Source organism: Sinocyclocheilus anshuiensis, unplaced genomic scaffold (assembly GCF_001515605.1).
Source record: "Sinocyclocheilus anshuiensis isolate Anshui unplaced genomic scaffold, SAMN03320099.WGS_v1.1 scaffold2406, whole genome shotgun sequence".
Classification (NCBI taxonomy): domain Eukaryota; kingdom Metazoa; phylum Chordata; class Actinopteri; order Cypriniformes; family Cyprinidae; genus Sinocyclocheilus; species Sinocyclocheilus anshuiensis.
Window position 1 is genome coordinate 51539 of NW_015555875.1, and position 16971 is coordinate 68509.

The 16971-nt window shown below is 37.5% G+C and overlaps 1 protein-coding gene across 1 annotated transcript in view; it reads left to right on the forward strand.

Annotated features, from left to right (window-relative positions):
- Positions 1–16068, forward strand: part of LOC107675672 (neurabin-2-like) — a 26834-nt gene extending 10766 nt beyond the window's left edge. Inside the window, exons 2-10 of the mRNA XM_016470095.1 lie at positions 2780–2912; positions 4140–4260; positions 4633–4737; positions 7542–7677; positions 8128–8274; positions 9199–9252; positions 12920–13149; positions 14304–14400; positions 14482–16068. Of these exons, the coding sequence (XP_016325581.1) occupies positions 2780–2912; positions 4140–4260; positions 4633–4737; positions 7542–7677; positions 8128–8274; positions 9199–9252; positions 12920–13149; positions 14304–14400; positions 14482–14535 (1077 nt within the window). The 3' untranslated portion in view covers positions 14536–16068. The remainder of the gene's footprint in view (positions 1–2779; positions 2913–4139; positions 4261–4632; positions 4738–7541; positions 7678–8127; positions 8275–9198; positions 9253–12919; positions 13150–14303; positions 14401–14481) is intronic.
- Positions 16069–16971: the final 903 nt, after the last annotated feature.

Consider the following 16971-nt stretch of genomic DNA (forward strand, 5'->3'; position numbering starts at 1 on the left):
AATAAAAAAAAAATATATATATATATATAAAATCTATTCCTGTCACCTGGAACAGAACCAATCTTACTGCAAGTCTCTCTTGCTCCCGACCTCAAGCAGAGTAGAAAATATCAATGGTTGTGGGCAACAACTTTTTCAACCATGCTATTTGGATTTATTCCTTTCCAACTGTTACGGGGCTGACGAGACATGAGACGTGCGGATCCAAATGCAAGGCTTTATTCATAGACATGGTTAGAGACAGGCAAGGGTCAAATAATGGCAACGGGTATATACAGTAGAGGGCAAGACACAAGAATATTCCTAGGGCTAGCGTGGGTCTACGATCAGCGAACAGAATTAACAGGGCGAGACTAGAGGGATAAATCCAGGTACAAGGCAAAGGCGTAGAGTAGCTATCAAACAATAAGCGCTAAACAATACTCGGCTGCTTGACAGGGATCAGAGTGAGTGTATATATAGGGAAGATGTGATTGATGACAGCTGTGTGCAATCAGTGCTGTGCAATCAACTGTGTGTGTGTAATCAGTGCAATGGATGATGGGAACTGTAGTCCGGGTGAAGTGCAACAGTGGTGTGGTGCAAGAGTCCATAGTAGTGGAAGGGTGACCTCTGGTGGCAAGCAGACGGAAGTTCATGGACCAGATTCGTGACACCAACAGCCTATTAACAGTATTCCTTACATGGGTTTTCCTGTCAGAACTTCTCCTAATATTTTGTTTTGTTCAATGTTACAAGTGTCTTGTGTTCTCAAGTCTTGGAGCGCTTCAGCAGACATTTTTTGCATTATTATTGTCATAAGCACTATCCCCCCTAAGATTCTCATTATTGTGATACAAAACTGAATTAAATGTCTTCACTAAACTGTAATGAGATTGAGACTTTGTCATTGCAGTAATTTGAAAGAAAATAAACTTAATGGTCCTAAAATAGGCTTCTTTTTTATTTGACCAAGGCATGTTGACAGGTTTCATGAGATTCATCCAACACCTGAGCAAGAAAACAGCAATTCCTATAGACTATTAATGGTATTTACTGTAATTGTATTGTCATTCATAGCTTTAGTAGGGCAGCAGAGCCAGGATGGGATAGTTTGAGCAGAGGAGGTGTATTCCTGGCCATCTGTTGTTAAGAGATGTGACCTACTGGCACTCTCACACAACTGGAACACCACTGTCTGCCTCTCTCTCCTCCCTCTCTCATTCTGTCCTCCCCCTCCTTAATCCGATGTTTGTGTCCACCGGGCACCACCAAAAATCCCAGCCACACATTCTAACTGAATCATGTGGCCATAGCGTGTGTGATGCTTTATGGGGTATTTTGCTATTGGGGAATAGGTGCAGGTGGAATTAAAGCACAGATGGGAGTAAAGCACAATTTTCCTCTCAGGGGTTGCGTTTAATGTGGGATGTGCTGCTAACAGTGGGATGCTTGTGGCAGGACACAATTGGGTGGAATTGAGGGATGAGGATTTATGATGCTGGTGGTTGTCTGGCATTGGAGAATAAAGATGGTCTGGTATTATTTTTGTTTTATTACATAACAGGAAACAGCATTCACAGTTCATTGTATTTCTGTAATGTGACTTATTTCTGAATGATACAGTATATTCAAAGGCAAAAGTAGGCCAGGACTTTATTTTATCCATTGGGAATTGATTGGATTCTTAAAGTAATCTCTATATGACAGGTGGCTAAAAAAAGGGGCTTGGGGATGTCAACCAAACAAAAAACTCTTTACATAAAAATACATAGCACACACAAATATGGTGCAAACTCTAGTTTGTCAATGCATTTTGGTGTTGAATTAATTAAAAGTATATTTATAATGGCTAAAAAATCTATTTGGGTTTGTCTGCCATCTTGTAGATATTGTTTTCACTGAGCTTCTTGCAATGCATTCTGGTGTTACCTTCTCTGTGAAGAACAATTGCAATGTTTGGCCAAAAGGCTGCAATACAAAAGTAAAATGGACATTTACATGCTGTGAATCAAAGCATGGTCACCTAGAGGATTTCACATTAACAGTATAAATTTAAAACATGCATTTGTGTTCAGGCCAGGTTAAGTTGGCGCCTGCACCCACATAAAAAAGATGATATAAAACTAGAAGTAAAGCCTCAAGAGCTGCTGTGAAGTAAGGCACACCTGCTCTGCCCACACAACTTTGCTTTCAATAGAGGGACACTTTAATTCCACAGTCAATGCATCAGTGTGTAGATAAAGCTATGTTTACAATCAAATGGCATGCAACACTTAAAATGTCAGTAAACAGCAAGAGACCTGTATTTGAATCCAGTCAATGTGCTGGAAGAATTACCTGCCAGAAAATTACTAAAAAGAGCTGTTGTGGATTTGCAAATTCTTGTTTATAAAATTTGGAGCTTTAGATTTCAGGAAAGTATAATGTTGCTCTGAAACAGAGAAAAACATGTAATATTATTGATATTTATTGCTTAATAACATTGAATGAGCAAAAAAAAAAAGAAAAAAAAGTGTATAATCACAAGCAGTGCTATTCTTATTCCAAGTTTGGTTCCAGGTCTGATGCTGAAATAAAGTCAGACTATACTTGTTGAAAGCTTAGCGGAATACAGAATCCGTAAGGGCATCTGGCTGTTGTGTAATATACTGTATTCTCCTATGCATAAGTTTGAAGTGAATCTAATAAGCAGGGGAGAATTTACTTGCGAATGAAAAAAATGCTTACTTTATTACATGATTGAAAAGCTTGTCTTTAAAGCAAACATGTGGTTATTAATATATGATCAAATTTTCAGTTGTTCACAACCTATTCTAATGAGGACTATGACAGGAGGAATGATGATGTGGACCCCATGGCTGCTTCTGCTGAGTATGAGCTGGAGAAACGTGTGGAAAGGCTGGACCTGTTCCCTGCTGAACTGGAGAAAGGTATTTGGGAAAAGGGGCTTGAAATGACTGATGCATTGAAGAGTCAATAAGTGGGTGGATGTATTGATGGTTGATGGATGAAAAGATTATAGATTGACAGTATGGATGGATGGATGGATAGATAAATGGTTGAAGAAATTCCCAACCTCAATTTATTCAACCTCAAGCAATTCATTATATGCATATATATATATAGGTCAAGTTTCAGATTTAATTTTGCACACCTAAATTACACTGCATGAAGAAAACAGTACGTGTAGAGTCATTTTTTAAATGAAAGTAAGTTACCGAGTCTCTTCACAAACTTCCTATCCACAAGGCTGTTAGCAAAGTGTACATACAGTGGTCACTTTAAGGAAGTAATTGTGGCATTAATAAACACATGATACTAGAAGGTTAATTTAAAGCATATGCAACATTCCAATTCAAAATAAAAAAGTAGCAATGTATAGATTGTATACACTCTAAAAAATGCTGGGTTGTTTCAACCCAATGTTGGGTCAAATATGTAGGGTGTTCCAAACACACGCTTGAGACAGTAGTACCCTGCACTACTAATTTTAAGTGCTTTGCGGCTTTGGAGTGAATAGGCCATAGTGAAGCTCACTTCTATAGAACTCACCCTCTGAGTCATAAAACACCAGGTGGACATATTTACTGCATGGTAGGCTATTTCTTTATTTAAAGACTGTTAAATTGATGAAGGTGATTATGTAGCTGGTATTGAATGAATGTTAATGTTAACATTTACATGGTAGAGACGGTGTCTTAATAAATGTGCTTCAATCAAAATGTAATCTCAATATTTTATGCAGTGTTGTAGTAATAAAAAAGTTTTATAAAAACAGTAAGACACTCAAACCTTGCTGTATCATGAATATACTTCAATGCATATTGAGATTAACAACACCCTTTAGCTACAACTATTCACAGCAAATAAAATTGTTTCTCATTAAACGAAAGACTATAGGAGAGTGAAAGAAGGGTATTCAAAGAGTAACACTCAACATAGAGAATGTCAAAGAGGAAATGATGGTGTATTTCGCAGTACTTTTCTGAAACATTTTATCGCAAGTAGTGTGAATAGTCTGTGCAAATGTAACACTTTTTGTGGCTTTTCACACTTGAAATAGTTGGTCATTCTAATTCCCAGGTAAAAGGAACAGAAATTGAACAGAAAATACTAAAATAGTATTGAATTCTCTATTTTTTGTTGTCCATCAACAGACAATGAGGGTTTGGGTATCAGTATTATTGGGATGGGTGCTGGAGCTGACATGGGTCTGGAAAAGCTTGGCATTTTCGTCAAGACCGTCACAGAGGGAGGGGCGGCCCATCGGGATGGCAGGTAGACGTTATGCATATTCCACAGCATCATAGTTAATATATCAACTTAAAGGGATAGTTCACCCAAAAATGAAAATTCTGTCATTAATTACTCACCCTTATGTCGTTCCAAACCCGTAAGACCTTCGTTTATCTTCAGAATACATTAAGATATTTTTGATGAAATCCGAGAGCTTTCTGACCCTGCATAGACGGCAACGGAACTACTGCGTTCAAGGCCCAGAAAGGTAGTAAGGACATTGTTAAAATATGGGTTTGGAACAACATGAGGATGACTAATTAATGACAGAATTTTCATTTTTGGGTGAACTATCCCTTTAAATACCGAAACTCATTTCACACTGTTTACACTGCCCACTTTTTTCTCTTTCAGGATCCAGGTGAATGATTTGATAGTGGAGGTGGATGGAACAAGCCTGGTTGGTGTAACTCAAAGTTTTGCTGCCTCTGTCCTGAGAAACACATCTGGCACAGTTCGGTAAGACCAGCTGGATGTAGACCACTGTGGTACACAACTCCCTGCTCACACAATGTCCCTGCTGATCTAATTTCTTTGAAGTCCCATCTTTCAGTTTCTTATCTTTTATATCTATCTACAGATATGTGAAACTGAAATTCACCTATTGCTGTTGGCACAAGTAATGGTGAATTAATCATATGCTACCTTCGATTCATGTCAGAAATCATCGCATTTATGAATGGAGCACACATGAACACCACCACAATGTTGTAATTATCGGTATGGAAAATTTGGGGCGTAAATTAAAAATCATTCCGGAAACTAATTGGGTATTGGTCACAATTAAGTTTTGATTATGAAAGTTTACTGTGTAAATAGTATGTATTGAGAATAGCCTTAAAATGTGTTCATCAGACAGCAGATTTGTGTGCCAAAACTTCATTTCCCTTGATTCATGTAGCAGCTCAAGAATTATCAAATGCATAGATAGAGCATCACTTACTTACCTAATTTGTATCCTTTGCTTTTCATTTTGTCACATTACATCTAAAACAACTTCCTGTTTATGACATTGCCCCATTTATACTTTGTTCCCTTACCAAATTCACTTGGACACATTACCTCATAATTACAACTTCTGAAAACATAAGTAGGAACTTCTCAGAAGGAACTGAATCCAACAATAAATACAAAGTAATTAGAGACTGTACTTTTGACTCCATGACAGTTTGATTTTTACAACATTTTGCTTCTTTATTTCAAGCTCTCTTTACTTTATATACACGTATCGTATAAATTCATGGCAGGATATAAACAGACATTACACTCATGTAATATTTTACAATTGCCTGCAGCTGTATTGTTTGTAATGTTTGCATGCTCTCTTTGTTATAAGAGCACTGCAGCCAGTTCTACCTCAATAACATTGTGAAATGAAATTTATGCTCAAATATATGCTTTTTAAATGTTGATTAAAAGAATGATTTAGGCTCATCGACTTCATCTTTGACATTATCTTTCCCTACTCTCTTTTCCTAGTTCATTCAGCGTTCAGCCAATGGGGGTCATTGTGACAGTTGTAATTATGATGTGTTACAAAGACTGTATTTAGAAGAGAAGAATATTTCATTATGATAGATGAGTGTTAACAGGGGGAGGCCAGAACAAGGAGAGGGTTATATGAAACCAGACATTGGGTGGAGGAGATTCACTGTGTAGGAGCAAAGAAAAGGGAGGAAATTGAGGATGGATAAATATAGAAGGGAGACAGACAAGCAAAGAGGGATCTGTAAGAGCTTTATCAAAAGTAAAAAATAGGATAAATCTTGTTGTCATCATACATGTCAAACTCGGTCCTGGAGGGCCACTGTCTTGTAGAGTTTAGCTCCAACGTGCCTCAGCACACCGGCCTGGAAGTTTCTAGTATGCTAGTAAGACCTTTGATTAGTTGGTTCAGGTGTGTTTAATTGGGGTTGGCGCTAAACTCTACAGGACAGTGGCCTTCCAGGAGCAGGATTGGACACCCCTGTCATACATCATTATAAATATTGTCTTCTCATAATTTATGACTGGCCTTACAAGAAGATGTTTATAAGATCTCTTTAAAATGGCATAAATTATAAAAGAGCATTTATATACAATAAATGGTAACACTTTACAATGGCTTTTCAAGAAGTCAGAGAGTGGAGGTACAGTATCATCATGGCCTGCGTCTGGATGGAGAAGGAACAGTACTGATACCCAGCAAACATTCTGAACTTACCTGCAGTATGTTTCTAGTTTGAGCATTTCTTTAGGAATTGTTCTACAAATGTATTTTGTGGGTTTTGAGTTTTTATTTAGCTGCGTATAAGTTGCAGTAGGGTGAGTTTAAAGATAAAGAGAACAACACAAAACAGACAAGATCAGCTATTAGTGTATTTTCTGCGCTTGATGAGGAGGATCAACTAATCCTTTGCCACCCAGTAATGTTAATAACAATGCTGCAGATGTCAAAAGCTCAACTTATGATAGAATTTAATTATTTAAATTCATTTCAAAGTCAAAGTACTTATGTTTTTTTAAAGAGACTTTGGTTTAGTTTACCCATAAATGTTAATTAATGCATTAACTATCAAACATGTACCAAGGCTGCCATTATTCATGCGTGAATCCGTGACTCCAGTCATAGTTAAGGATAGCTCCTTATCCTTAACTAACTTCATTACTTCATGATTAGTTAAAGCCTTCAACAATCATTAGAATATGATGAATTAAGTATTAATTTAGGTATTAGTACTTTATTACTGATGTAATTTCTAAAGTCAAATCTTATGCTGTGCCTGACTGTATTATCACCTGCTGCTCTGCATATCCTTTTTGAAGGAAACCCCACATTATAATGAGAAGCTGCAGTTTATGTTAAAAATATCCCTGATCATTTTGGTCTGATGTTAACCAGCTGAGCAACACATTTCAGTGCAGGCTGTCTTATTGTAATGCAATGACTGTTGAATTATAGACTGTTAGTGATTGTGAAGAATGCAAATAGGCATTTACACTGAAATCAAACAGCAAAACAAAGCCCTTTTAATTGTAAAGGTCATGATAAGTGGACCTCAGGAAAAAGTCAAATGATTAAAGGGGTCATATGATGCGATTTCAAGTTTTCCTTTCTCTTTGGAGTGTTACATGCTGATTGTGCATAGATAAGAAGGAAGAATTTGAAGTATAAAGAAAGAGAACCATTTATTCTTGTAGCCTAGCGTATACTCAAGCACTAGCAGGAAAAGAAAAAGACTTTAGATTACCACAAGGTATGTAATAAACACCTCTGTTTCTAGGTTTATTATTGGTCGAGAGAAGCCGGGAGAGCAAAGTGAAGTGGCCCAGCTCATCCAGCAGACCCTTGAACAGGAGCGCTGGCAACAGGAGATGATGGAACAACGATATGGCAACTACATGGGGGATGAAGAAGAGGTCTGTAGTACTTTCCTGGAATAGGTTTTTTTTTTTTAGTTAACATTTAATAATCATGTTTGTGTGTGTGTAGTACTTAACCATATTTTGGGGACAAATTCACTCAGAAGTGAGCTAAACCTGACATATAACCTGGCATAAAATTTAAATAAATATAATTTTGTGTTTTCCTATGTTATGTGTAAACGAATACTAACATTAAGTATAAAACTTCAGCATAACACGTGCCATGACATCATATCCGCACCCTGATTTTAGAAAGGAAGAGTGTTATATCATATTTAGTTAACAGATGTGAAAGTCTGTATTTTTCTCTAGTATATTAGGACATTAAAATATATATATAAATATGTATGTATGTATATGTGTGTGTGTTTGTGTGTGTGTGTGTGTGTGTTTGTGTGTTTAAAACTTGTGACAAAAGGCTGTTCCCTTGTCCTTCCCTTCTAGCCGGGTGATTATGGCACTGATGAAGATGAAGACGAGATGAGCCCTACGTACCCTAGTGCCATAGAGGTGTTTGACTTGGCCGAGAATGAGGACATGCTGTCACCAGTAGAAGTGGACCCTGAGAAGCTTGCCCACAAATACAAAGAAGTAAGACACAAATTAAGCTGGACAGTAAGGATTTAAAAAATGATACTGACGAGTATCTAATGAGAAATTACTTGCTTAAAAGTTCAAAATATCCACATTTAATTGTTCTTGCAAGCAAAAAGTGAATGTTTTCTCATCTTTTCAAGTAGATGGATAATGTCAAGCGACAGAGGAGATTTTCTCATTAAACTGTAAAAGTACATTTTTAAAGCAACCTGTTCAATCAGAATTTTCAGTTTAGTGCTGAAATTATGTAGGGCATAACTGAACTGAAACTAAATCTTATACCTGAAATTGTTAAACTATAAACTACTGTTTGATGGAAAAGTGCAAACATTAATGTGTGTAGACAGACAGTTTGAACAGACAAACTCCACATCAGCAAATTGTGGAGGTCTCTGCTGATATCACAGACCCTTAGTAGAATTCAAATTAGGGTGCATCCAATATTTTAAGTATCCAAAAATAAATACTTTTGCTTTGTCTCTTAGCGAAGATGCAAAGAAGGGCCAGGTCAGAATAGGGTGTAACTATTCATAAAGTATTGTTTACATGGAACAAATTCCACCCACATAAATTATATAACTAGAATACCTTAACCTAAAAAGTAGTAGTTCCATCTCAAAAAGCCAGTTTACTAAAATAACAAACTAAAACATTAATTGCTGGGAAAAGATTCGTTAATATTGGTGTCTTTCATGTAAAGACCTCTTTCTTTCTGTGGCTGCAGTAGTTACATTTTATAATAAGCCACCCACTGAAAGTCATACAAATGTCTTTTCAAACTGTCACTTTATATCATCTTTGAAAAATGCATTCAGACTAATCAGTGTGCTTGATTTATTTTCCATTAAAATGCTAGTTCATTGGGGGAAAAAAGCAGATTTAGTTACATTCTTTAACCTGTTTACTACTTTGGCACAGTTGCAGATCAAACATGCTGTGACTCAGGCTGAAATCCAACAGCTCAAGAGGAAGGTATGATAACTTTTTTCATGCTAACTGGTCATCAGATCTCTAATGAAATGTTGGAATTTCTTAGGATGAAGAGATTGTTCATCTGAAAATAGAAACGGTCATCATTTACTTGAATTACTTCGTAATTGTTCATGCTGCTCTTTTACAACAAATGTGAACAGTGATTCAAACTGTCAAATTCCAAAAAAGACCAAAAGCACCATAATAGTAGTCCATATGTCTGGAAATTGGAGTTTGTTAATAGCTTAAAAGAACAGTTCAACCAAAATGAAAATTTGCTGAAAATTCTCATCTTCAGGCCATCCAAGATGTAGATGAGTTTGTTTTTTCATTGGAACAGATTTAGATAAATGTAACATTACATCACCTGCCCATTATTGGATCATCTGCTGTGAATGGATGCCATCAGATTCAGACAAGGGCATACATTTCAGTTAGGGGGGGACAATAAACATAAAATTTCTCAAGAGCAATTTTTGAAGGGGACACAAATAATACAGCCAAAATTGTAATTGTAAGGATAGATAAGTGTATACAGCATGTGTACATAGCATGGAGACCATGTTTAATTATTTTGCATCCTCCACATAGTATTTTAGGTTTCGTCTGGGATTGAGGCCATCTCTTATTTAGATATTCAACCGCAGCAAGCCCACATCTGCCACTTAACATCATATTGAGCAAAACCCAACACATCGGTAGATCTACAATATTAGCCTAATATCAGTTCACACACAGGCTTATTGCCGTGTTAGTTGTAGTGGGTGACTTACTATCCAACAATCTACGGTATTAAACAAGCTACCAAACAAGCTAGGTAACCTTATAATCGCTCATGGAAAAATATATCGGATATCATAATTTTTTTGTCATGACTAATTTATTAATGATCCAGCTGTCACGGCGCGGTACAGAAAACACACCGTGTAAACAGGGGTCTGGGTCCAAATGCAGGTTTATTAGACTGCAGGGGAAAAACAAAGTCAAAAAAGAAAACAAACAGAGCTAAGACTCTGACACACAGGCTTGAAACAGAAACAGACTCTGACACAATACGGCCACGTAGAACAAGGTAACGAAGACCGGGAGGATGGGAAGTGGTGACCTCCGGTGGTGAGAGAGAGAGAACACCAGACCCAGGAGGGAGGATCGTGAGCGGGCACCGCCGCCTCGGGAGGCTCGTGAGCGGGCACCGCCGCCTCGGGAGGATCGTGAGCGGGCACCGCCGCCTCGGGAGGATCGTGAGCGGGCACCGCCGTCTGTCACGGCGCGGTACAGAAAACACACCGTGTAAACAGGGGTCTGGGTCCAAATGCAGGTTTATTAGACTGCAGGGGAAAAACAAAGTCAAAAAAGAAAACAAACAGAGCTAAAACTCTGACACACAGGCTTGAAACAGAAACGGACTCTGACACAATACGGCCACGTAGAGCTTGCATCAGTCCCGTAACAAACGTAATAATCCGCCCAGAGAGGCGTGGGGAAGGCGTATAAATAGCCCTCAGGATGGGCAACAGCTGTGTGTGTGTGAGTGTGTGTACAGGTGTGTGGAGTCAAGGTGAAGGAGTCCGGGAGGATGGGAAGTGGCGACCTCTGGTGGTGAGAGGGAGAACACCAGACCCAGACCCCTGACACCAGCATCATCTGTATTAAAGAGAAAGAATCACGTCATCTGATGTTTAAAGTGAATAAAAAAGCCTGGACAGCCTACTTACACATAACTAATGAAGCACTCGGTTGCCTCCCACTGCCCACCGGACTCGTGTGTGTCAGTGAGGTAAAGGGGGAAAGCAGGCAGTGGACCAAACCACTGTGAGGCAAGGGAGGAGGGAGGACTTAACTTTCTAAACTTAAAATGCTTTTTTTTTGTTTACTACTTACACAATTATTTTAAGCATTATATTATTTACAATACACATAGTGGATTGTAATGATATTTTTGGGGGGAGACAACCCTCAGATGGGAGGGACGGGGACGGGGACGGGTGGGGGTGGATGGGGAAATTTACGCCCCTGGAATCAGAGTTAAATGAGAGTTGATAAAAAAATCATAATAATCCACAATCAAGTAATCCACATGACTCCAGTCCATCTGTTAATGTCTAATGAAGTGAAAAGCTGCATGTTTCTAATAAGCAAATTCATCAAGATTTAACCATTGCTTCCTGATAAAATACGAGTCCTATATCCATAATATTGCTTTCTCCAAAGCAGTTATTATGGATTATAGACTTGTATTTTGGCTAGAAGCAATGATTTAGGGCTCTATCATACACCCGGCGCAATGCGGCGCCAGACGCGACGCAAGTGTTTTTTGCTTGTTTCAGCCCGACGTAGTAATCATTTTCACGTCCTGCTTTAAATAACAAATGCATTTGTGCCTGAAAACGAGGTGTGTTCAGGTGCATTGTTGGCGCGTTGCTATTTTGAGGCAACTGAAATAGACTGCGCCATTGACCAACTAAAACCTGGTCTAAAGTCAATGGCGCAGTAGTTTTTTTTTTCTTTCTTTTATTTAAAGAGCGCATTAGTATAGGTGGGTCCACAGTGCACGTACACTCTGCTTATTACACACACAGGGACGCACAGCAGCGCTTGCGCACGAGCAGCTCCGTTTCATTTCTGGAGATGCGTTCTATCTTTGCACTTGCAAATTCTGCTGTGTAAATAGCAAATCCGCCATGGCACGAGCACAACTGGCTCTTAAAGGGAATGGGAGATGAGACTCTGATTGGTTTATTGCACGTTATGCCCAAAACACACCCATTACTCATTAAGAGAATAGGGACAACACTTTTAGACCATGCGCCGGGCGCACCGACCGTTTTTCCCATCGTTAAACTAACAAAAGTGGATTTGGACACACCCTAAGTGCACCCGCGCCGTGCGCTTTAGACCTTGCGCTTAGATCGTTAAAACAGGACCCTTAAAGTTAAATGCCTTAAAGATGGATTTGTTTCAACACAGTTTTTCATTTCACAAGAGGTTAACTGACGGACTGGAGTTTTTGTTGGTTTCTTGTGGATTATTGTGATGCTTTTATGAGCTGTTGGACTCATTCTGACGGCACACATTCACTTGCAGAGGATCCATTGTTGAGCAAGTGATGTAATGCTGAATATTTCAAAATCTGTTCTGATAAAGAAACAATCTACTTCTTTGATGGTCTGAGGGTGAGTATATTTTCAGAAGTTTTTCATTTTTGGGTGAACTATTCCTTTAAAATCTTCTCCATGCCACAGCTCTCAAATCTGATTGCTGTTTTCACACATTCAGAGGCAACAGGTTTGACAGCATACATGAGCCGATAATTTTCTTGGGTAATTTTTTGACATCAAATCTGAAACAATACACCTTGAGGCACCAAGCGGGAATATGCATACGTTTTAATGAGATTTTAGAGCTTGGAGGAAGGAACAATTATCATTGTATTACGGCTTACATTCTTCATTTTGGTAAAAGTCATAAAGATTTATAATGCCATTAGTGTGAGTAAATGATGGCAGAATTGCCATTTATAGGCCTTTACATTTTTCAAAAGAACACATATGGAAGTTTTTCCTCTGACAAAGAGTTCTGGTTTTCCACAGTTGTAAAGTTTTGATCTATGTTACTATTTGCACAAGACTAAAAAAAAGTAATCACCTGTTTGCATTCATGTGTGAAGCTAAATCATGCAGAGCAGGAGAAGCAGCGCTGGCGTGCTGAAAAGGCCCAGATGGAGCATAACATGCAGGAGAACCGGGAGCGCATGGAGAAGCTGGAGGGATATTGGATGGAGGCGCAGAGTCTTTGCCAGGCTGTGGATGAGCACCTGAAAGAAACGCAGGCTCAGTACCAGGCTTTAGAACGCAAATACAGCAAGGCCAAACGCCTTATAAAAGAGTATCAGCAAAAGTGAGAGAAAACACAGATACTGATCCACATCCACATTCTTACCGAAGGTCCTGTTTAGCTTTAACCCTTACTTTAAAGATGAATATATGTCCATATATTCACTTTTATTATTTGTTAATTGTAATGTTGTGTTAATTTTGTGTCCAAGGCTAATAAATATACTCAAAAAGACAATAAATACAATTAGAATGACATAACAACATTCTGAAAGACATACATACTAAATACTAAACAGGCACACACACACACACACACACACACACACACACACACACACACACACACAAACACACTGTGAAAGTGTTAAATAATTCAATGTTGTATTTAAAATTAGTTATTTATATTTTAATATTATATTATGCATTTATATTATTTTATAAACACATCTAAATTAACATATATAAATTTGTTTATATTTTTTGCTGAGATTTGATGCAGTGACACAATTTTGCATCGTGATTACGCAATGACGTCACCGCGCAATGACATCGCAACGTCATTTAGCAACTTTTAGCAACAAATCAGTCTTCCTTTAGCAACTTCCCCTGAAAACTAGTTGGCAACACTGAATGCCTGCTTTCCTCTTTTACATCGCCTACATACACACACACACACACACACACACACACACACACACACACACACACACACACACACACACAAATATTTCAAATTTATATAAACAGATTGATGTAACTCATTGTGTTTGGGTCAATTAATTTATTCAAAATGAAATAAAAAAGTAATTCATGCAGACAATGAGTAAGATAAAATTCTTCTATGATGACAAAAAGTTAATGGAAGGAACATTTTTTAATAATCCTTTTCTTAAAAAAAAAAAGAATTTTTGAAAAAAACAAACAAAAAAACAATATTACTATCACTTACAATATCACTTGACAATCTCATAATTAAATCTAAATTACAACCTTACTAAAAAAATCCTATAAACTCAACAAACATGAATACAAATATCACATTTCTAAGGACTAGGCACATGTATTTTAAACTAGATTTTTTCCCAAAGATGTTTTTCTTTTAGTCACTGGGCCAAGATCACTGTACACAGCCAAGAGATTAATTAATATTTTATGAAGTATTCGATATAATTTCAGAAATATATGAATGTCTTTTGCCTTCTGTTTTTCATACAGGGAGATTGAGTTACTGAAGAAGAAAACAGCTCAGCAGAAAACTGTAGAGGAGACTGAAGCTTCACATAAAGAGGAAACAGAACAACTTCAAGACGAGGTAGAGTATTCCTGTAACATATCAATTTTAAAACCTATTGTACAGTTTATAAATATGGCAATAAAATATCTCCTTATACAGGTAATAGGTCTTGAGCCACAGGTCGAGGAGTTGAAGTCACTGGATCCATCGTAAAAGTAAACAATTGTTAAAATTTTAACTACTTCAAATGTAAATGTATTGGAACTGTCGAAACAGAGAATCTGTACTTTTCTCATTCCTCCATACCTTGATTTCAGGCTTTTTACGCTTTTAGAGATTTTTCTTATTTTTCTTAATCTCATTCCTAGTATTGTGAATAATTGTTTTACCCTGCAGTGTTTGCTCTTTAAAAAACTTTGTATTTTCCTCATATTTAACTCTAGGTAATGATTCGGCTGTCATTGATAGTTTTGCCAAAGTTGTTTCTGTAGTATTCTAATGTACACAACAAAATCTTTTTAAGTTACGTTAACAACATACATTTGGCAGAACAGAAGACTGATCTTTCATGATCAAAATACTACAGTGGAACATATTTCTGGGTTTCAGTCCTGAAACGAATGAAACAGAGACACTTATTCTACCAGAAGTGTTAAAAACAACATCTTGTATTTGAAGACATATGTTTTTGAAACTCTAATGAACTGCCACTTGCTGCTGTACCTTAAAAGGCTTGTTACTCTTTTATTTCACGTTTGTCCTGATGTCCTTCCTAGGACATTCCTTAGGAGGCACTGTTCTATATGTGATAAAACAATAAGTATGATTTATCTAGATTCTTTAAAAGTACATATTAATTTAAAATGGGAAGCACATCATTCATGGTGGAATGGAGAGAACCTGAGGAAAGTGGGAAAGTTAATATAAATTATATAAATGGTCTTTTAAAGAACCAATTAAGGATGAAGTATCTCAGCTCATATTTTGTTGCCATAAAAAACACCAAACAATATACTTAGCTTAGCCTTACTATATAGCCAGATTTTTAAGGGGTTTACAGAAACAACTCTCTCCGACCTATAGCAGTCCACACTTTACCTCTTGTGCAAGGTTTTGGTGACTTGAACCTTAAAAACCAACTGCTGCCTTTTTCTCAGTATTACTCCTGTTCATAGTCACTCTTCAGTGTTCATTTAGACCTTCCCTTAAACTTTCTTTACAGAGGCAAAAAGATGGTAATGATTATGTATGATTATGGGACTGGCCTTCACGTGTGTATAGTATTGTGTTTTTTTTTAACGAGTGTGGTTTACATTTAAATGCAGTTTGATCTGTACGGGCCACAATAGTTTAATGAAATCTGGATACATTTATAAAAGAGGACAAAATCCTGATTTTACTCCCTGGAATGAATCTGCGTCATGAATTGTTCAGTATGATTTAACTTAATACAGCACACATTTCTTAGACTAGCTGTTGAAGGAGAATGTCTTAGATACAACGGCAGTGAAATTCACATCTTATAGGAAGCAAGACTATTTGTTAACATAATCATGTGAAATGTATGAAGGAACCAAGAACTATAAATGATTGTGATTGTAGTATTTAGTATGTCATCATTAGACTTTACACAGGACTACATTAAATCGATGAGGCATGTAAACAACTTTATTTCAGTGCAAGGCTTGTATGGAAAACACACTCATGTGGTTTGTTAATGTGCTTTTATGAAATAAACAGTCAGCTGTGGATTTGTAACCGAAGTGGCGTTGTTTTCTTCAAGTGGTACAACATGCTCTTTGCTATGCTCAAAATAACTTATATGAACATATATTGGTAGTCCAAAACTTTTTATTTAAATGTGTCAAGAGAGCAACTACAATGGCCATATAAACTCAGATGTAGTGCCGTGCGAAAGTATTCACACCCCTTCATTTTTTTCACATTTTATGTATTTGCCTTATGTTAAACTGCTTTAAATTACTTTTTTTTTCTCCACATCAATCTACACACCATACACCATATTGACAAAGCAAAAACAGAATTGTAACAACTTCTTAAATGTGTTAAAAATAAAAAAACTGAAATAAGTATTCACACCCTTAACTAAATATTTAGCTAAAACACCTTTACAGTCTCAAGTCTTTGTTGTTTGATGCGACAAGCTTTGCTCATCATCATTTGGCAATTATCTGCCATTCTTCTCCTCACCTGTTCTCCTCTCAAGCTCGGTCATGTTGGATGGGGGCAGATGCACATTTTCAGGTTTCTCCAGAAATATTTGATTGGGTTCAAGCCCAGGATGGATCTGGGCCACTCAAGGACATTCACAGAGTTGTCTATAAGCCACTCTTGCTGTGTGCTCTGGACTAGGTTTTCATGTTCTTGGTCACCAGTCTAGAAAAGGCCCTTCTCCATCAATCGCTCAGTTTGGCCAGGAGGCCAGCTCTGGGAAGAGTCCTGGTGGTTTCAAACGTCTTCCATTAGGGGTAACAGAGACTACATGCTTCTATGAACCTTCAATGCAGCAGAATTTTTTCTGAACTCTTCCCCAGATGTGTGGCTTGACGCAAACCTGTTTCTGAGCTGTTTTGACCTCAGGGCTTGATTTTTGCTCTGATATGCATTCTCAGCTGTTAGACCTTTTAT